General features: G+C 40.7%; 2 protein-coding genes across 2 annotated transcripts in view; one reads left to right on the forward strand and one right to left on the reverse strand.

The window, feature by feature from the left end:
* Positions 1-21,146, reverse strand: part of Pus10 (pseudouridine synthase 10) — a 31,566-nt gene extending 10,420 nt beyond the window's left edge. The window contains exons 1-12 of the mRNA XM_028778768.1: positions 21,117-21,146; positions 20,287-20,321; positions 17,908-18,019; positions 15,291-15,352; positions 14,667-14,712; positions 13,356-13,420; positions 10,987-11,072; positions 10,038-10,163; positions 5,093-5,149; positions 3,781-3,857; positions 3,628-3,683; positions 1,899-2,016 (exon numbers count right to left, since the gene is read on the reverse strand). Of these exons, the coding sequence (XP_028634601.1) occupies positions 1,899-2,016; positions 3,628-3,683; positions 3,781-3,857; positions 5,093-5,149; positions 10,038-10,163; positions 10,987-11,072; positions 13,356-13,420; positions 14,667-14,712; positions 15,291-15,352; positions 17,908-18,019; positions 20,287-20,321; positions 21,117-21,146 (870 nt within the window). The remainder of the gene's footprint in view (positions 1-1,898; positions 2,017-3,627; positions 3,684-3,780; positions 3,858-5,092; positions 5,150-10,037; positions 10,164-10,986; positions 11,073-13,355; positions 13,421-14,666; positions 14,713-15,290; positions 15,353-17,907; positions 18,020-20,286; positions 20,322-21,116) is intronic.
* The window catches only part of Pex13 (peroxisomal biogenesis factor 13), a 12,720-nt gene continuing 12,216 nt past the window's right edge, over positions 21,145-21,648 (forward strand). Inside the window, exon 1 of the mRNA XM_028778780.1 lies at positions 21,145-21,155. Within this exon, the coding sequence (XP_028634613.1) occupies positions 21,145-21,155 (11 nt within the window). The remainder of the gene's footprint in view (positions 21,156-21,648) is intronic.

The following is a 21,648-nucleotide window of genomic DNA, read 5'->3' on the forward strand; positions in this document are numbered from 1 at the left end:
GGCAGACAAGTGATGTGGGCTTTCCCTGCGGTCCTTATGGCTGCTGCTTTGCTTTTGCCTCATGAGTCAGACTATGAGTCATGGCAGTTTATGTCCAGATGAACTCTAACCCAGGTTTAGTGAAAGCATACCCTGCTTTTGGTCTTGTTTCTAATAGCTACAAGATGTTTGTTATCTAACTACTAGCTCATTCGGAGGCTTTGGCTTGTTTGCCCAGGTTGGTCCTGAACTCACACCCTTAATGTGCTGTGCCACTTCATCCAGCCAATGTCATTTTCTTTCCAGTTTGATACTGCTAAGTCAGGGAGCTACCTGTCATGCCCATCTGTACACTGAGTCATGCTCCTGCAGTAAGGTTGTTGACAGAGGGTGTGCTAGGCATACAGTGCGACTTTTCCTTCCTACAGTCAGTGCCATGTTGCCTTCCGAGTCTGAGACACCTTTCATCTCTGCTTTAACCCACAGTTAACCTCCCTCCCCACTAGACTCACTGTCTGCTTTACTGGCTTAGGGAACAATGTGAAGTTATACATTGCTTTGTCCCCGCGGTAGAGCAGCATTCCAAATGACTCTTGGTCATCTCAAGTTGCTCCTTTTTCAACCATCTGTTCAGATCCTTTATCCTTTTTTTAAAACAAACAAACAAACAAACAAACAAACTATTGGGTACTTTACTCTTCATGACTAACAATAAATCCTATTTTAGAAACTTTTGCCATATTGTTTTCTCCATAGCCATCTGTGTGTGTGTGCACACGGCATATTTGGGTGTGGTGGAATCACAAGGCACCACCCTCTAGGTATTCTTACAGCTTTCCCCTAGCATTTAGGGCAACACTTTTCCTACGTTAATAACTATCACTTTAAATAATTTAGTTCTTTTAGGTAGGGTCTAGCTGGATAGCCCAGGCTGGCTCACACTTGTGATCTCTTGCCTTGATCTTCTGGGCCACCGTACCCAGCTATTTTAAAGATCTGGGTAGTAAAACTCTCTCTCTCTCTCTCTCTCTCTCTCTCTGTGTATGTATTTAATATGAAACAAATGTCATTTAGTAGGTCATCTAGATTGCTACAAAATACTGCCCATTTAAATAATATCAGATAACTGTGCTCATTTATGCTCACTTAGACCTTGAGTTGAAATTCTCATTTTTCCTTCCTCACTCTTCCTTTTCCTCCCCCACCCCACACGATAGAAGGACCATGGGGGTCCCGCTCTGTCACTTTCCACCTCACTCCTCTCAGATGGGGTCTCTCACTGAACCTGGAATTAGGCTGGCAGTCAGCAAGTGTCAGTAATCCTCCTATCTCTGCCTCCCACTGCTCTGGGGTTACAAGCATACATGGCTATGGCTAGCTTTAACACAGGAGCTGAGATCCAGTCTCAGGTTATGCTGGTCCTACACAGCGCCGTGCTTCCAGAATGCACATGCTTCACACAGTTCCTGCATGTGCTCATTCATATATGTGATTTTAGGATCAATATCTAGTAACACATTTTGTTTTATGTTTAACTTTTATAGATAGCCAAATAAAATAGCATTACTAAGTATTTTCTATGTAGTTGTTACCATCTAAAATGCTTTGTATAATCAAATTAATTTAATTTTTCTAAACTAATTTTACAGGTGAAAGCAAAAAGAGGTTAAGGAATTTGTCCAAAGTTGCACAAGTAAGAATGTGCCCAGGAATCTGTTTTCAGAGTCAATAACACTGACTCCAAAGAGATAGACCACCATCCAGTCACTAGACCAGTGAGTGGGAAAGCCAGGATGTGAACGCAGGTCACACCGACCCCAAAGCCGAGACTCTATGGTGTGCTGGGAATAAACCAGGAGACAATGAGCTTTTTCATATGCAGAAGAAGAGAAAACCAAGCAAAGAGCTGCACACTGTACCTTTAGGTTGTCCAGGAACCCAATGTCCTTCTTCTGGATGGCTCTGTTCGTCCAGATCAAGGCACTGTAGGTCTTGGTCTTTCCTTCCTCACCTTCCTTCATATGCCCGATTGCTTCTCTAAACAAAGACAGACCTTGTCCCAGACCTTGTCTGTTTCCTTACAACAGCTTGGCTGAGGGATAACGTGCATGCATTTTCTCCATTTAAAGGAGCTTCCTATGAATTTTACTGCTTACGGAGCTGCGCATCTAGCACAATTTAACCTACTTCTACTGCCCCCAGAAAGGCCCTCCATACCCATGAGCACCTTCTTCCCATTCCTTTTCCCAAGACCAAGACCATCGATCACTACCTGACTTTCTATCTTTACCATTTCCCTAAACATTTCTTGTCAGGCACAATCACAGTGTGTGTGCCATCTGGTGACTGGATTCTGCCACTTCATAATGCTGTCGAGGACAATGTGCATCCATGGGGCAGTATGAACCAGCATTCCGTATCTCCATATCATACTGCACCGGGTAGGTATATAGGTTCCCCTTCTCCATGGGTTCTCTTTGCCTGCTGTCAACCTCAGACCAAAAGTATTACATTCAAAAACTTAAAATGAGGCAGTTGATGCTTAACTTTTTTTTATAGTATACTGCTATAATTGTCCTGTTTTATTATTAGCTATTACTCTTATATGCTTTACTTTTTAAACAATTTAATTTTATTTTACGTGTGTGTGTGTGTGAGTGATTGCATTTATGTATGCCACATGAACGCCTGCTTTCCTGTGAGGCCAGAAAAGGGAGTCAGATCCCCTGGAGCTGGAGTAACAGGTAGTTGTGAGTCACCATGTATGTGCTGGGAACTGAACCCAGGTCCTCTGTAAGGGTAGCAAGTGCGCTCTCTGCCTGTGACGCTTTTAGTCAGCCCTTTTCATCAATTGTGTACAGGAAAAACATACTATTTATAGACTCAATACTAGCTACAGTCTCAGGTGTCCAAAGCAAGTCTTGGGACTTTCAAGGATCAGAAGGGACAATTTCACATTGTGTTTTTCTATAGATAGACAAATAGTATCTACTACTACCTTTTTTTTTTTTTTTTAACATAAGAGTATTATATAACCCATGCTGGCCTCAAACTCACTATTTGGCTAAGGATAGCCCTGAATTCTAACCTTCCTGCCTTGACCTAGCAGTTAGTAGAATTACAGGTCTGTATTACCACTGGCTACCTCTCTGATTTGTAAAAACACTACAATAACCATCTGCGTGTGGTCTTTGATATATACTTTCATTTCTATTGTTGATGTGATATCTAGAAGTAGAACAGCTAGGTCATATGGTCATTGTACATTTGAGCTTATGAGAGACTGTCAAAGTGGCCATACTTTCAATCCCATTAGCAACGCACAAGGAAGTTCTCTATGTCCTTGCCAGCACTTAATATTTTCTTTTTTTTTTTTTTTTTTTTTTTTTTTTTTGTGACAGCTATCTTCCTAGGTGTGGCTCTGACTTGCATGCCCTAGTGCAGGATGCTAGGCATTGCTTCATGTTCACAGACTATGCATATATCCTCCTTTGAGAAAGGTCTATTTAATCATTTTCCCATTTAATTGGGTTGTTAGATTTTTGTTTTCCTTAATATACTCTGTATGGAATTCCCTTACAAACATATAATACTTGGAAACTTTTGAAAGAGTCCCTTTTGAACTCTCGCTAGCATGTCCACCCTTACCTGGTGACAAGCTGCAAATCACGGACTTGGATTTTGTCAGATGATTTATTAATTTTCTGCAGTAGTGAAGAAAGAAAAAACAATTACCAACTCAGTCCCACTCAGTCAGAGAACTGTACAGACACAGGCCTGGTGGAGCCGCGCAACCCTTACCTGCTGCAGCTCCTTAATTTCTTGTGAAGTGAAATGCACTCGATGAGGATTCAGCAGCTCAACTGCAAAGGGCCTTCCTGGCATGCCCCGGCAGGGAACAGAAATATGTTGACAGGATTACCATTGGGGCAAATGCAGGAGGTAAGAAATGAGCTGAGCTCTAGAGGACTGCGAGGTTAGCGCATCGTAGTCCGTCCCCTACATCTGGGGACCTGAAGTACATGTAAAAGAGTAAAGAGGCTTCTGGGGGGCTGGAGCAAGAAGCTGCTAAACCCCATCCAGGCAGTATGTGAAAATGACTGCCTTCCTCAGAGGTCCTCACATAGGCTTATGCTAATTACAGACCAAACCTTCAATAGCCACTAATTAAGTTGGACACACTGATGGAACTAATCTAGTCACAGAGCTCTGCCCAGACACACCAAGTGAGATTCACTCTCCCAGCCATTCTTCTAGTAACAACTGTGATCCTATGAGGAGAACTGCAACACCTAACAGCTCAGAAGGACGCCTCGTTGTCTTTCTTATAACTCAACAAGATAAAACAGGAAAGAAACGAAAGCTACAATAGTCATTCTTAAATAAAGATAGACATTTTGAAAACTGGTCATTTTGAGATATTCTTTGTTTGTTTTCTGAGACATGCTCTATCGATATAGCTTTGGTTGTCCTGGAACTCACTATGTAGGCCAGACTGACCTAGAACTCAAGAGACTTACCTGTCTCTACCTCACAAGTACACCATCATGCCCATCTTTGAGTCTCCCCCGCCTCTTTCTAATTCAAGACAGGTTTTTTCTAGGTAGCCCTGACTATCCTCAAACTAGATCTACCTGCCTCTACCTCCCAAGTGCTAGGATTAAAAGTGTGTGCCTGAGAAGTTCTTTTTTTGTTTTGTTTTGTTTTGTTTTTTTGAGACAGGGTTTCTCTGTGTAGTCCTGGCTGTCCTGGAACTCACTCTGTAGACCAGGCTGGGCTCGAACTCAGAAATCCGCCTGCCTCTGCCTCCCAAGTGCTGGGATTAAAGGTGTGCGCCACCACCGCCCGGCCGAGAAGTTCTTAAATGGAATAACTAATAAACTTTGAGGGGAAAAGACTTCCTTCTTAAGACACATATATGGTCATTACAACTTACAGGCTTCCAGAAAGGAAGGAAGCCTTCAAGGAAATGACTCTGTTCAAAGATCACCATCTGCAAAGGTAGCTGCATAATTCACAAGGCTCCCATCTGGAGGATGCTGGTCCTCCCTTGGTTTTGAGTGGCTGCTGTAAGTAGATGGGTTCTAATCAGGTGGTGCTGACGCCATCTTACCATTTCCTAATGTTCTCACATCTACGTCCTCCCGTCCAGAGGATGAGAAATTAAAACCTGTAAGAGAAAAACATGAGACACAGAAGCTCTGCCATTCTTTGTTCCAACCCGTGGTAGAAATCATCCCAGCAATCCATGGGAGGTGACCTCAGGGCTGATGACCACCTCAGCTCTAATCTCAATCTTGGCTAAAATAGTAACGGTAATAATAAATGCTACTCATTATTATATGCCATGTGCTGGGGTAAAATTATACATACATTACTTAACTCTTATTATAACTTCATTAAGCATTAAATAAATGAACATAAAGCTTCATAGATTTAAGCAATAGTCCCAGGGTCAAACAACTCAATGGCAGAGCTACATATTTCTGGATGTCAAAGCCAGAGTTTAGCTAGCATCTACACCCCACCTCATGGAAAGCCAAGGCTGGGAGGAGGGCCTCATATGCCTGGCCACTGGTTCTCGGCAAAAACTTTGTCTTTTTCTTTCAAATAAGCAAGACCAACAATGAAAGCAATAATGCTAAAATTATTATATAACCAAACCCACTATGGAGCCATGTTTAAACCAACACACAATTCAAGATGAATTTATCATCACAGATCAAACACTAAAAATGTCAAAAAGGGAAAACAGTTTTACAGATCTGTATCATAAAGCTCATAGATACAGATCAAACAGAAGACTTCACCCATCACCACAGTAGCCATTACTCCAGACACTTTAACCAGGTGGCCATGGGCGTTCATTTTCCTTCTAAGGAAGGTGAAGCAGGCAGGACATGCCAAAAGTCCCATCAGATTAACAAATGCAGATCTGGTAGCAAGGCTGGTGGATCCAGCATTCTGACACCAGAACCAATTAACCACTGGGCATTTGGAACCAGCAAGACAGAAGTAGAGGATCAGATCGAGGACTGAGGGGCTGGGAGGCACTGGGAGCCCTGAGCAGTCTCTACAATGATGAACAAATGTGAGAGACCATCACAGTCCTGCCTCACAAAGGCACTGCTGCATTCCCTCAGGACGGCTGCTGTGGCAACAAGCTGTGCTTGATGTCAGAGAGACAAAGGCAAATCAGGTGGATGCGGTCCACATCCTCAGAGAGCTGCCACTGATGGAAAAGTATCATGAGGCATGTAGCACAGGGCAGGAAACAAACGTAAGACCATCCCTGCACACACATTCTATACTCTACTCTGTATTCTATTTACTGTTGTGTTACATGTCTATATGCCAGTGTGATATGTTCTGGGTACAGGCATATGCTACAGTGTTCATGTGGAGGTCAGGTTAGCTCTCTCCTTGAACCATGTGTGAGCTGGGGACCAGACTCAGACCATCAATCTTAGCAGCACGTGCCTGTAGCCACTGAGCCATGCCACCAGCTCCCTTTAGAAAATGTTTCAAGCTTGAAATCTAAGAAAACAGATTGAACCCTAGATAGAACCTGGAAGTCACTTAAGGGGGAAAACCTCAAGACTTTGTTAAGTGTATAATAAGGAATAGCTGGGGAAAGTCTTTGGTACTAGAGAGTACACACTTAAAATTTACTTCTCTAACCCTGAGTTGTGCCTTGTCCCTCTGATCCTACATGGTCTCAACGATCTCCTCAAAGGGAAGGTCATGTCAAAAGCAAAATGAAGAGCAAGCAATATCAGGAACCATCAAGTGGTAGTCCAGCTATTCGGTAGCTCATAGACCCAAGGCAGATGGCTGAAGACTTGAAGGCCCCTGGAAGCCAAGACACAGGGTTTAGACCACAGGGAACAGGCCCAACAACCATTTTACTCAGCAAACAAGGTAGTAAATGTAGTAATAGGGAAAACCTTCTTAGACTCATTGACTTTGAGATGTGCCAACACTTAATACTTGTTACCTTCAGAACTAGCAGGTACATAACAGCATGGGCTAGCTCAAAGCAACTGAGAGACAGCTTTGTCTGCCCTCCTTAGGAGACAGATGGCTGTGTATGAAGCAAGGCTGCTCCACTCAACACTGGTTTGTTTCATATGCAATCAAACTCAAGGAAGTAATGGTTAAGCTCATTTTCCCAGAGCCCCCTGATATGAACCACTGATTGGAAGTAACAAGTCACTCAGCTGAGAAACATGACTGGCAAATGATGGTTATCAATCAGGGATTCTGAACAAGCTTATAACTACCCACCACTACCACACACACAGGAGCCAGTCAGCATCCAGGTCCAGACAACTGCTGTTTCTCAGCAGCTCATATCAATTTCTCAGTGAACACACTGAACACACAATCTAGTTTTGTTTGTATATGTTTTTTGGTTTTTGAGACAGGGTTTGTGTATCCCTGAGTACACTGAAATACAATCTAGTTTTGTTTGTATGTTTGGGTTTTTTTTTTTGTTTTTTTGAGACAGGGTTTATGTATCCCTGGTTGTCCTGGAACTAACTATGTAGACCAGGCTGGCCTTGAACTCACAGACATCCATTCACCTGCCTCTGTCCCCCAGAGCACTAAGATTAAAGGTGTGAACCACCAATACCTGGCCTATTTTTTTCTTTTGTTTCGAGGTTTTTGTTGTTGTTGAGACTGGGCCCCGCTGTATAGTTTTGGCTGTCCTGGAACCCATAGAGATCAGACTGACTCCGCCTCCTGAGTGTTGGGGTGAAAGGTGTGTGCCACCAGGCCTGGCCTGTTTTTTTGTTTATTTGTTCTTTGAGATAGAGTCTCAGAGACCCCAGACTGGCCTCAAACTCACTATTAAGTAAAGATGCCTTAAACTTCTAGGTCTCCTGCCTTCACCTTCCAAGTAAGTACCAGGATTCTAGGCCTGCACCACCATACCCAACTTATTGGTGCTGGGAACCAATCTCAGGCACAACTGAACTACATCCTCAACCTCACGGCTTGATCTATTTTCAGTTAGGAGACAGTATTTCCCTCTTCAAGTGGAAAATGACTAAAACAACAAAAAAATTACCCTTCTGAAAACCTGAAAGGGGAGTTTCAGAGCCTCCGGCAACCCTGGAACCCTAAAAAAGCTGGGGTTTCTTTGGGACCTAAGAAGTCCAAATTGAAAGTTCCAGAATGCTTATAGAAAGGAAGTGAGGCAGACCCTCAAAAATGTGAGCAAGACTTCTTTATTTTTTTTCTTTTTGATGCAATGCCATAAACCAAAGCTAGACCCTAGCGCACACTGAGTGATGCCTTTAGCACAAGTTGAGCTTATTTTCAAGTCTTCATAGTCCATATCTTATGGAAAAAAAACAGCAGCTTGTAAGTATTAAGTAACATAGCAATGCCACAAAGTCTTTTTCCTAAAATTTTGGAAAATCTTAGTCTTCTAGGTCACTTTTCTCCATTCAGAAAATAACGCATGGCAGCTAGGGAAACAGTGGAGCCGCATTAAGTGCTTCCTGTAGAAGCATGAGGACTCTAGCTCACAGACCCAGCAGCCATGTTAGCACCAGGAGGCCTAGCTGGAGAGATGGCTTTGGAGTAGGAGCACACACTGCTCTTGAGCAGGACCTGAGTTTGGTTCCCAGCAACCACATAAGGTGGCTCACAAACACCCACAACTCCAGCTCCACAAGGCCCAAGGGTCCTAAACCTATGGGCACAGCATTCATACACACATACCCCACACACACATACATATATACACATATACGTAATTTTAAAAGTCTTTAAAACAGTGAAGGGTGACAACATGCTGAGTAAGCCATGTGACAAGCCAGTAAGCAGCACCCATCCATGGCCTCTGCATCAGCTCCTGCCTCCAGGTTCCAGCCCTACTTGATTCATGCCCTGCCTTCTTCTGACGGTGGCCTATGATCCAAATAAACCCTTTCCTCCCCAACTTGCTTTTTGGTCATGGTATTTTCATCACAGCAATAAGAACCTTACCAAGACAACAGCCAACATTGACTGCTGGCCTACACACACACACACACACACACACACACACACGAAAACAATATACATAAACCTTTAAAAGGTGTGGGGTACAGGAGAGATGTCTCATCAGTTAGGAATGCGCACTGTTCTTGCAGGGAACCTGAGTCCCGTCCTCAGCACCCATGTGATACAACTCACAGCCCTCTAAATGCAGCTCCAAGGGATCCAGTGCCACTTAACACTCGGGTGTATAACAAAAAGGAGCTTACTCAATCAGTCTAAAGTGTTTGTTCCTAACAAAAGTCAGAGGGATAGACGGGATGGCCACTGCTCCACTAGACCTCTGCCTGACTTTAAAGCATGTTCCACAGAGAGAAAGGCAGTGCCTAGCTGATCTGATCCATGAGAGGTCCCATTCCAAAGCCTGACATGGCCCACTGCCTGGAATTTTTCTTTATAACTAAGTCTTCGACCTTTCCTTCTTATCTATTCCTACTGCATAAAATCACAAGACCTGAGCTGCCTGTGACTTACAGGCCTGTTGAGACAAGGGAAGCACAAGCTTTCCCAGATCTGACTCATCCCACAAACCCAGCTCATCAATACCTAGGAAATTAAAACACAATGCACTCCATCAAACCTCTGAAAAATGGTTGCTCTTGATCTATGTTCTCCACCCCTGAACTTCCTCCCAAGTTACTCTGTAGGTTAAGGCACTAAGTACTCCTGAACAAGCACTGACATTAGAGGTGGAACTTCTTCACGTTCTCCCAAAGAAGTTTGCCAAGATTAGGGATTACTGCACTTGTCTAAAGCAGTCTTGGTTGTTTTGAGTTTCTCAGGAAAGAGTAGTCACTGAGAAAGGACAGTTATCCTTGGCTATCTGGACTAAAATCTAGCGTGGGCTGGAAAGCCCTTTTAACACTAACAGTGGCTGTTCTAGGGAAGCCTGGAGCCAAGGAGCCCAGGTTGGGCATGACTAACTAAACAGAGACATTTTTCCTGGAGCCTTCAAGGCATCTTCCTGAGTAACAATGTATTTAAAACATGAGCATCTTCACACTTACTCTCTGCTTTGAATACCGCCAGCAGATGATCTGAAATTAATTCTTCCACCGAAGACTCCATTTTCCTTTCTCCATCAATTATCCAAGGAGTTTGTGGTAGATTCCTGGAGTATTTATTGTATCTACCTGCCAAAGAAATATCAGGTAGTTGGATGGAGAGCTGTGATTAATGTATGAGAATAAAATGGGAAGTAACAGCTATTTAGTAAGTTGATTATTCTGGATGCTAGGATATAAAAGGAGGCCCAGCCCTTAACTAAGAAACAGTCTACTTGGAAAGCCATCACGCAAACATGGAGATAATTCAGTAAGATTTAAAGTAAAATAGAATAGCTAGCTTAGAAACAGAGACAGTGTATCAGATGACTGAAATAATTTAATAATGTGACTCACTGACTGAAAAAGTTAAATGATACTGTGAAACACAACAATGATCATAAAAAGACTCGCCTTTCCAGATAACTGGCAATCATTTAAATATCATTATAGAGAATTTTGTGAAAAATTTAAAAACTTCTAAGTTAAAAAAAACAAAAACTCCCCAACCCCCTAACAAATTGTGACTCACAGCCTTACGAATAAAGCTACAAAAAAAAAAAAAAAGCAGTAACCAGAGGCAAAAGTAAAAAGCAATTTCATTTAAGCTTTTATTATAAAGCAACTATAACATTTGAAACAAAGCAAAAACCTGTTTGCTATATACTAATTAGGAAAGTCAGTACATTTTCTTTTTCTCTGGATAAAGCCAAGTGTTTAGACACAGAGAGGATAATAAAATTAGTCTTGTTAAGTTTGTTTTTCACGTTACTAAATGCCCTCTGCCTTCCTTGTTTTCTCTTGCTCAGTTTCAGGCCTCTCTATATCAGTAAGACCACAGTGGAAGAACAGTCAGCAGCCATATTCAGGAAGGGGGCTCACAGGGTGTGTATATTCCAGATGAAATATTTACCAGCAACAAAAACAGCACCATGAGTGCATTCAACTTCAAGGACAGTGCATACAGTCTTCGGTGAGTTTGGAGGACAAGGAAATTGCCTGAAAAACAAAATAAATTTTATGGACACTAATATTTGAGACACATGTCACAAAGCCAAGCTGTGTCAGCTTGGTCTGAGACACTCAGAACTCAGGGATGGTACCTCTCCCTATCTTAGAGTTTTGGAGCAAAAAGAGTGCTTTGGGCCTTTACTACTTTTCAAATTTTACTGTCTTGTTTTAAAGATTTATTTATTTTTATTTTATGTACATGGATATTTTGCCCACATGTGTGTCTGTGTACTACGTGTTGGAATGCCTGTGGAGGCCAGAAATGGTTGCTGGATCCTGAAAATTGAACCCAGGTCCTCTGAAAGAACAGCCAGTATGCTTAATCGCTGAGCCATCTTCCGGTCCCCTTGTCTGTTGATACTGAGATAGGGCCCCACTAGGTTGGTCTGGGACTCTCTATGTTGCATAGTCTGGCCATAATTCATTTGACCTAGCCTCCTGAGGACTAGATTACAGGTATAAGTGACCATATCAGCTATTGAGTACCACTTCTTTTTAAGATTTATTTTTACTATTTTATGTGTATAACTCTTTTGCCTGAGTGTACATCTGTGCACCCCGTGTATGCCTGCTGCCTGAGGAGGCAGTAAACTCCCATGTGGGTACTGAGAATCAAACCCACGTATTTTGCAACAACAAGTACTCTTAACCACTGAGACAACACTCTAGCCCTTAGAGTACCACTTCTAACACACGGCAGTGGCATCAAGCAAACTGGGGCTTTTATGTTGCCCTACACAGTCGGGGGATCTTATCTTCCCCAGTGGTAATTTCTAACAGCCTGCAGATTTCTGGGAAAAACCCACATATACAATGTAGAAGCCCCTCCAGGCTCTCCAACCACTTTTTTCTATCTGGTCACTTGCTACTGGCTTAAATAAGCTTCACTGCTTGGGTAAAGCTCGCCTGTGGTGAGTAAGTGCTCCCACTTGTGGGGGTTCTGCCCTGCCTGTGGGGAGTCCTCCTCCACTTTCCCTCCTCCTTCCTTCTCATTTCAACTGTGACTCTGGCAGTTACACCACAGAGTCTCGAAAAAGTGACAAGCTGGGGTGCTATTCTCTTAGCCAGTGGACTTCAATCTGAGAAGAGGAAGTAATAATTTATCCTCTGCCCATCATTTAGGAATTCCCAAAGCACCAACTGGAGGCTACCTGTAAATAATTAAATTCTGATTTAGCCTCAAACAGAGGGCTTGGAATTTTTCTATGATTTCCCAAAGTACCTTAACAATAAAATCATTTAGAAACCCAGGAATTGGTATTTATATAAAGTCTCCTTTTTAATTTTCTGTGTACAAGTGTTCTGCTTGCATGCATGCCTGTGCATCATGTGCCTGCCCAGTGTCCTCGGAGGCCAGAAGACAACATCAGATTCCCTGGACTGTGTTATAGTTGTGAGCTGTCATGTGAGTAGTGGAAATGGATCCAGTCTATCTCTCTAGCCTCTAGATAGAGTACCCTTTACTTTTTAAAATTTAATGAGAATATTTCCATTTTAAGACTCATTTCTTAGTTCATAAACAATAGAAGTCCCATCATAATTTTTGCTTGATATTTATTCAAGAATCTTCTAGAAGGAAAGCTACAGTAGTTCGTTTTTTTAAGCACTGATAATTAAAATATAGTTTATTGCATTTCTTCATGTTAACAATTGGTATTTTTGAGAAGGGCATTGATGTCAAAAGAAGAAGCTGAGGTCGCTAAAGATTCCAAGTACGGAGTACAGAGAGAGCTGAAGCCTGAGACTGCAAGTGTGGCATACAGAACGGAGCTGAAGCCAGGCTCCCTGACGCTCCCGCCAGTGCTTTCTGTCCCAGTGAGGACACTCCCAAGCCTACTCTTCTCTCTTTTAGAGATGGCCACACTAGAAAGTATCAGATTTGGGGATGGAACAGGAATAGCATTAGGCCTATGGGCCAGTAAATTACTCAGTTGAAAACTTAGGTAACGTGACTCCCGTTTTGAAAATCAATGTCCTCCTCTCAAGATCAAAAGTTTGGGTTTTGGTCCCAGGGATTGGATCCAGGCTCAACTCTGCTCGGTAAGTAAGTACCACAGAGCCACACTGTAGCCCTTCTTCTTTAAGACAGGGAAGTCAGATGACTCACGTGTTAATTGATGCCATTTTACTAAATGCTGCACATGTCGGTGCTGAAAGAGGGACAGACTGAGGAGGACTGAGATGCACATAGCCTGAGCGACAGCCAGGCTAGTACCGCTGATATTCCCAATGTTTCTAAACATGTGCAGTGCTCCTAATTTTTATACTTACGTGAGGAAGTCATCTTCTTTTATCTTATTCAAAGCTTTCAAAACTGCCATTCTGGTGAATACTGACTATATAGGGTGAAATGAAAAAAATATCTTTGTCAACTCAACAAGAGCTGAAATACAACTGATTAGAGGAATTCTACCATCCTACATATTTACAATCAAGAAATATTTAAGAGTCCCAAGAAAGCAAGTCAAACTGAAGTGTTCTTCATGTTAGTCTGTACCTGTCGTCCCTCTCCAGGCCTCTCCTTCAGTCTATATCCTTAACTAAAGCAGCTAGGGCAGATCAAAGCATCAGGAAGAAAGACGCAATGGATACTTGTGTTCAGCTCACTGTCTCCTTTTTGTACAGTACTGTGAGCCAAAATCTTTCTCTCCAAAATATTCTGTCAGAGTATTTTACATAGTAATGGGAAAAGTAACAAAGGTAGAATCAACACTGAACCCAGCCCTGCTGTGGTGAGCCTGGCCATGTGGTTCTTCAGCCTTTGGAACTGACTTGTGGGAGAAATGTGGAAGAGCTGGGAACCTTGAGTGAGATTGACTCTTGGATGATCTAAGCAGTGCCTGACTCTTGGCCATTCTCGAGAAGCAGGAAAGATAAGCATGCTGAGGAGAGTGTGGAAAGCACAGGCCTGGTTCATGAGGTGTCGGGTGGAACAAAGCTTCTATGAGGACGACTAGGGGCCACTTGTGGGACAACTATTAAAGTGATGAAGGAAACCTCCTACCCAGCACTAGGATAACAGGAAAGGTGTCTTGAGGGCAAACTGCACCCAGAGAAGGTTCCATCTTGTGAAGAGTCAAATTCATTTGAAGGAAGTAAGCCTAAATTCAAAGGGGTTCTTGGCTCCTTGAAGGTAAATGACAATGGAATTGTTTCCCTGGGGTCAGCACACAGAAGATGATACAACTGTAGGCCAAAGGAGCCAGACTACATCCTGAGCTCGCGACAGAACTTGGCAGCACACCACAGAGCACTGTTTTTTTTAGGTAAAGAAGATGCAAGATTTGGGGGGTTATGGAGCCCTGCTGTATGGTTCAGAGAAGAGCTGAGGCTGGGTAATGTGTGGCATTATTGGAGTCCTGCACAGAGGCCCTTAGATAGCTGCAAGTTCCAGGCCAAACAGGTTTATACACTGAGTTCCAGGTGACACTACATAGGGCTGTCTCAAAAAATCCAGAAGAAAATAAATAAATACATAAGGTAAAAATATATTGAACAAATGGAAATATTTAAAGACCAGTTCTTGCCACATACCCAATACATACTCACTTTATTGGTAATATAACAAGTAAAAATACTTACCTGTTTGTTTTTGGCTGGTTTGAAACAATCTGGGCAAACTTCACCTCTGAAATAAAATTCAAGTTAAGATAAAAATTTAGCCAGGTGGTGGTGACGTATGCCTTTAATCCCAGCACTTGTGAGGCAGAGGCAAATGTGTCTATGTGACTTTGAGGCCACCCTAGTCTACATAGTGAGTTCCAGGACAGCCAGAGATACATAATGAGACCCTGTCTCAAAAAGAAGAAGAAAAAAAAGGCGGGGGAAGAAGAAGAAAGAGAAGGAAGAAGAGAAGGAGGAAAAGAAATTTAAAAAAAGGAAGGAAGGAGGAAGAAGGGGATAGAGAAGAAGAAAGAAGGAGGAGGAAGAAGAGGAGAAAGAAGAAAAAAGAAGAACATTTAATGAAATTATATTAGGTGGACATAATTTTAAATATATCTTATATACCTATATTTATATATTTTTATATATTACATAGTATATATTTGTGAGTTGTATCCGTTTCTCCGAGGAACCTCTACAAAGAGGCACATTTTAAATCTAAGACATGACAAGTTCTAAAATATTCACAAGATAGAAAAACAATACTATCTTCATGAAAAAGGAAAACACTAACAATTTTACATAATTGATGGGGCAACTTACAGGAAATGGCAATCTTCAACTGTTTCTGGATGAGCAAAGACCACACTCACTTCGAACAAGCTCTACAAATGACAAAGACGGTTTTTAAATGAACAAAAGGAAACTAACAGCTACCAACTTATGAATGGAAATAAAAGTCAACTCCCAAAGGTAGGCTCAGAAAAGCTACAAGGAACCTAGAATACTACAACTCTCAAACCTGCTTGTTTGCTTTAGAAGGGAGGCACTTCTTCTAAACTCAGTAACCAAGGACACTACCAAAAATGTGAAAAATAAGATTGTTGGTTTATTTGTCTTTTGAGATTGTAATATAATTCCAACATTTCTGTCTTCCCTTCATCTAAACCTCCCCAAGTACCCCTCCCCCAAATAAATTTTTAAGTCAAAGCAACTTGTGTCAGTGTTGGACAAATGCATACATTAGAGTGAAGATGGCTAAAAATTCAGGAGCTGGAAGGAGATAACTAAAAATCAAAGAGACCTTCCAGGTCCCTACTGACTAGTTACTAGCAGGACAAAAACATTTTGTTCAAATCTTTAAGAAATATGGATGAAACCTGTGTGTGTGTGTGTGTGTGTGTGTGTGTCCATAAGCGTGTCTGTGTGCATGTGCATGTACATGTGTCTGTGGAGGCTGCAGGCTAACCTTATCTTCTGAGATGGGGTTCCCGAAGTAGAACTGTCCTTCACCAGTTAGACCAGGCTGTCTGGCCAGCACACTCTGGGATCAGCCTCTGCTCGGCTTCTATGCAGCACTGGCAATCCTCATGCCAGTCCAAACGTTTGTGTGGAAACACCAACTAAGCCATCTTCCCAACCTTCAAGCTTATTCTTAAAGTATTCAAATTTGACTTTTAAAAAAGTGTTTTTAATTTTTGTTTTTTTTTCAAAAGTGATACTTCCCCATTATAAAATAATCAAATACAAGATGTTTTTCCAACCCCACCCCAGCAGGGTGAGCTGTTTGGTATGTTTCTCACTAGCCACTCCTATTAGATGTTTAGAAAGCTGTCTTATTAACCTTACTTCATGGATAACTTTCAGTTATAAGGACTGTGAGACATTAAGTTATAGAAAATATTCATGTTCTTTTAAAAACATGCTGCAGCAAGAATTTTTATATGTGAGTAATTTCATGCTATATCCATCTTACCTCTGCAGAGACTATTGAAGATTTGATACCAAAGCAAAAGCTACAAATGCCACAAGCAACTGTCTTTTTATTGAGTTCTCATGACACTGAGCTCACCAGCTCTTTACCAATAACAAACGGCTTCTGTTTTGTTCTGTATCCTAACTACATTATAAGATAAACCAAGCAGTTTCTATTAAAGAAAACCAGATGGGAACTACTCACACATTATTAGGTCTTTTGTCTCCCACTTTCTGTTCTTTGAGTCAGTATGTAAATTTTAAAATTATCTGCTTCAAAATTGAAATTTGAGGTAAGAATAGTTTATTAGTGACTTCTCTAATTTACAAAGTACTTTCGTTACTTTGTTCCCCTCTCAGACCATCTGTGAGGTCTTTTACTCTAATCTTTCAGTATTCAGTTTAAAGAGCTCATCTATAGCTCATCTATCTTGCTGGGCAAAAGGATCAGGAGTTCTCAGCTACACAAGTTTGAGGCCCGCCTGAGTTATAAGACCCTGTCTCAAAAAGCAAAAAAAAAAAAAAAAAAAAAATTGAAGGGATTATTTTTACAATGATATAGAGCACATCATTTAGAATGGTTTTTAGAACCCTGGTTCGCTTTAGAAGATGGCGGTGTGACTTTACTTGAGTAGGGATAGGGCTAATCTTCGGGGAGTCCCCTTCATGCAGATGAGCATGAGCCTGGACTAGGGAAGCCTGATGTCTCATGAGCTGGGCAGCTGCCCTGTTTCTACACAGGGTAAACCTCGTAAGCTCTCCCAGGACTGAGGCCAGACTAGCTCTAAAATTTGAACAGAGGCCAAGTGTCCCAGATTCAAAGGCCTAGAAACAGAGAGACTTGAAATAACTCAGGTATTATGGGATGAACCCGTTTCACTGTAGTTGAAAATCTAATGTGAATGTATTTGAAATCAAGTTAGGCACAATTAAATCAAAATTAAATAGTGTGGAGTTAATTCAATACTTGCTTAGACTTTTTTTCCTGTGTGTGTGTGTGTGTGTGTGTGTGTGTGTGTGTGTGTGTGTAGGTCAGAGGATAACCTGTAGTAAATAATTCTCTTCTGTCACCATGTGGGTGTCAAGGACTGAACTCAGGTCATGAAGGTTCATGGCAAGCACCTTTACCCACTGAGCCATCTTACTAGCTTCTTGCTCAGTTTTTAATAAATTGCTTTGTATCAGTAAATCTGTCCTTCCAGCTAAGCTACAAATACATGTCAGGTAAAGATTCAGTTCCAGACTTTTAAGGTCAATATGTTCCCAGTATTTGTTATCTTCCTAAGTGTCCTGGATCACAAAGAGAAAACAAAACAAAACAAATAAGAGGCCTTAAAATCAATTTAGAATGTTCTAAATGAACATTAAAAACCTTCAGAGACCTTCACTGAGTTATATAAGCTTCTGGCTAACCAGGTATCCAGCATTAATGAGGTCACTAGTGCCACTGGCCATTGTCTGATACCTTTCCATCAGTGGGAACTCCCAGCTCCTCTGAAAACAGGGGGTGAGCTATCCACTTGTAGGCTTCTTTCAGCTGAACTACATCATTTCTTCCCAGGGACAGATTCTGCTTTCTGAATAACATAAGAATTAATTCACTGACATGAAAAACTTCATTGTTCATGTTAAAGAGAAGAATATATGCAATTGTTCTAAAATAAAGAGTGCCTACTATGTGTCAGACACTGTTTTATACAGTAGATAGAACATTAAGTAAACCCAACAAAAAATTCTCACTTCAGAGGCCTGTATTTTAGAGACAGCAAAGAACTGGCATTTTTAGTGGCATGTGAGCCTATTTTTGAAGATTCAATGAAAAAAAGCACACTAATTTATTTTCCTAATTTGGAATCTCTAGATTCCAAGATTTATAGATTCAGGAAAAATCAAATAAGGTGAATGTTTACTGCTTGGAATTACAAAACTATCTAATATAATGTTATATCCGTGTTATAAACGTTTGCATCTCCTCTCTTACAGAAAATGGGGTTTATTTATGGGAATCAAAGTAAAAGTTGCAGGATTTCTCCCCAATCCCTCACTGCTTAGGAAGAAACTTTAAATCCTGAAGTATCAACATTATAAAATGTTCATCAGTATAATAAGAGTTAAATAAACATCTCACATTCCCCTAAAATCTATTCATGAACCAATACATTGGTTTGATAAATGCCCATTATGAGAGCTAGCTTTAGTATGCAACCTACAATCGTTAATAAAAAGGAATTGAGGTAGTAAATACAGAGTACAGCATTCCTAAAACAGATCTGCTACCCCAAGTTATTAATATTGAACTAACAAGCCTATATCATTCAAGTAATTAAAATACCAAACACCATGATGACCGGTCACAGGACTTCTTGTGACAACAGATAGGGCAGAGTCTAATTATGAGTAATCTCTTTTGTTGTTGTTACTGTTGTTATTGTTGTTTGGAGACAGGATTTCTCTATGTAGCCCTGGCTGTCCTGGAACTCATGTAGACCAGGCTGACCTCAAACTCAAGAGCTCTGCCTGGCTCTGCATCTTGAATGCTGGGACTAAAGGTGTGTTCTAGCACAATTGGCTCTGAGTCATCCACCTTACTGTCTAATCTTCACTGTTAGAGTTATTACCTACAAATAATACCCCTTACAATTGTCAAGACCAGTAGAAACTATTAACTGCAGGCCAGAAACAGTCAGTCAGCTAGGTAGTAATTACAATGAATTGATCTGGGAGAGATTGTGTGGGTACTAGGAATCAAACTTGGATCCTCTGGAAGAGTAGCCAAGTGTTTTCAACTGTGGAGCCATCTCTCCAGCCCTAAGAAAATATATTTTAAAGGATAAAAAGTAGAAACAGAAAAATAAACTATTTTAAAATTGTTTATAAACCCAAGAATCTAAAGAGCTACAGCAAAAGCTAATCCTGTTAAAACATTGTTCTCAATATAGTTTTAAAAAATTGTTATACCTAAATTTTAAGGCTTTGACACTTAGAAACTTAAAACTTCATCAAGCCTGCAATCTTTGATAAATATGTGGTTATTTCTCCTTTGGAAAGGGAAGATTCAGACATAAAATACATAACAAACAAAAAAGAACCAGGTTAATTATTCTTTTTCTATAAACCTCAGAACAACAGATAAGCTTCTAATATAGAAAGCTCTGTTTTCTTCTGGGTTTTTCTCACAGAAGTACATAGGAACATCCAATAATCACACAGCCCCTCTTTAAGTCACAGAATGTTAAACAAAACAAAACTGAAGAATTAACAGGTTTTTTAAAAATGCAGCTGGCAACCAGATCCTGATTTGAACATGTAAGATTTTGTTTATATAACTTGATGTGTGTGGCTTTCTTCACTACAGAAATGGTTCATTTAACTACATAGTATCATCCCGAGAAAGGTATACACTACATATGGTATTTAACACCCTATTACATTCCTTAAATCCAAAGATCTAAATTCCAAAGCCTATTTGTCTTCTAAGAAATTACCAGTAGGTGTTATCTGTAAACTCACAGTTGCTCTGATTTAAGCAGAATTTTACTTTTCATGATTTATCATCTAGTTTTATTTATAATTTAGCTTCAAGTACAAATCTAAAGTTTATTACCTTAAGATAGCCACCCAAACTACATTGAAAAAATTCCTAATGCTTGTAAGTCTGTATCTACAGTCACATTAAATGAGTCACAACTGGACATGGTACATAAGGAAAGCACCTGTGCCAACATCTCTGTAGCTACTGAGTCTACTATAAAAGAAGAGGTAGCCGTAGCATAGTAAAGGTACTCTAAGAACTAGGTAGCTAGTATTTAAATGACGGTAAAAACTCCCTACTTAAATTACTTACCCAATTTCCTGTTTTACCAGCAACCATGCAGCATGCTGTAGGCAAGTTAGTCACACCCAGAAAGAAGAGAAAAGGGAAAGTGTTCAGTAAAAATGAAGCTCCAACATCCTTAGCATAAGGGCTCAAACAATTTGCTAAGTAAACTGAACTTATTAGATGATGAGCCATATTTACTACAGTGACCTCAGGCTCCATTCAAATAAAAACACCTAAGATTTCACTTTGCAGTGCTGACTAGCTGTGGTCTAGGAATTGAAAGTAGCAAGGCCTCGTGGTATAAACCAACAAACCTAGCACGTGGGAGAGACAGGGAGATCAGAAGTTCAAGCCCTGAACTGGCTATCTAGCAAGTTTGAGGCCAACTTGAGTGACATAAGACCCTATCTCAAAAACAAACAGCCCAGTGATTGAGCACACATACTACTTCTAAAACAGAGAACTGAAGAATCTAGTTTTAATTTTTTTTAATAACTCTATCAGGATCATGATATATTTATATGGTCATGAGTTAATGTAGTACTTCTGCCTCCAACTCTCAATGAAAACCAAGACAAATTTACCCAAATGAAAGACTAGATATAAAATAAAATATATAATAAAATAAAAATAGTAAAATGCTAATGATTACAGAATCTAATGTGGGTTGACATTTATTTCAACTTTTTTCATGCATTTAAAAATTCTACAATGCTAGGGAAAACTCATTCTGGGAAAGAATAATTAAAACTTGCAAGACTCTGGAGGCTAAAGAGGCAGCTCAGAGACTATAAACACAGGCTGCTCTTACAGAGGACCTGAGTATGGCTCCGAGCATCCACACAAGAGCTCACAACCTCAATTACTCCTCTTCTGGCCCCCATGGGTGCCAAGTATGCACATACACGCAGGCAGACTACGACTTACTAAGCACACACTTAATACGCATTAGCCATTAAAGCTATACTAAGTGCTGAGCTCTAACTAGACCATCAATGAGAGGTTGTAGTTGTTACCTTGAGATCTCATCTACAGGTTACAAATAACACAAATCAGATGTCCCCTTATGTTTGCAGGATTTGATCCATTCCTTTGCATCCCCAAACTGCTATAGTATTTCTGGAGTTTCCCTCATTGGTCAATATGAGCTATAGAAAACTCTTTGGACACAATCTCATATTCCTTTCTTCTAGGAAAGACATCAGGAGTCATAGATGCAAGTGTCACCAACAGAATAGAAGAGATACAGAGACTCTCAGGTACAGAAGATACCACAGAAAACATTGACACAACAGTCAAAGAAAATGCAAAATGCAAAAAACTCCTAACCTAAAACATTCAGGAAATCCAGGACACAATGAAAAGACCAAACCTAAGGATGACAGG

Source organism: Grammomys surdaster, unplaced genomic scaffold, assembly GCF_004785775.1.
Source record: "Grammomys surdaster isolate TR1022 unplaced genomic scaffold, NIH_TR_1.0 67, whole genome shotgun sequence".
Taxonomy (NCBI): Eukaryota; Metazoa; Chordata; class Mammalia; order Rodentia; family Muridae; genus Grammomys; species Grammomys surdaster.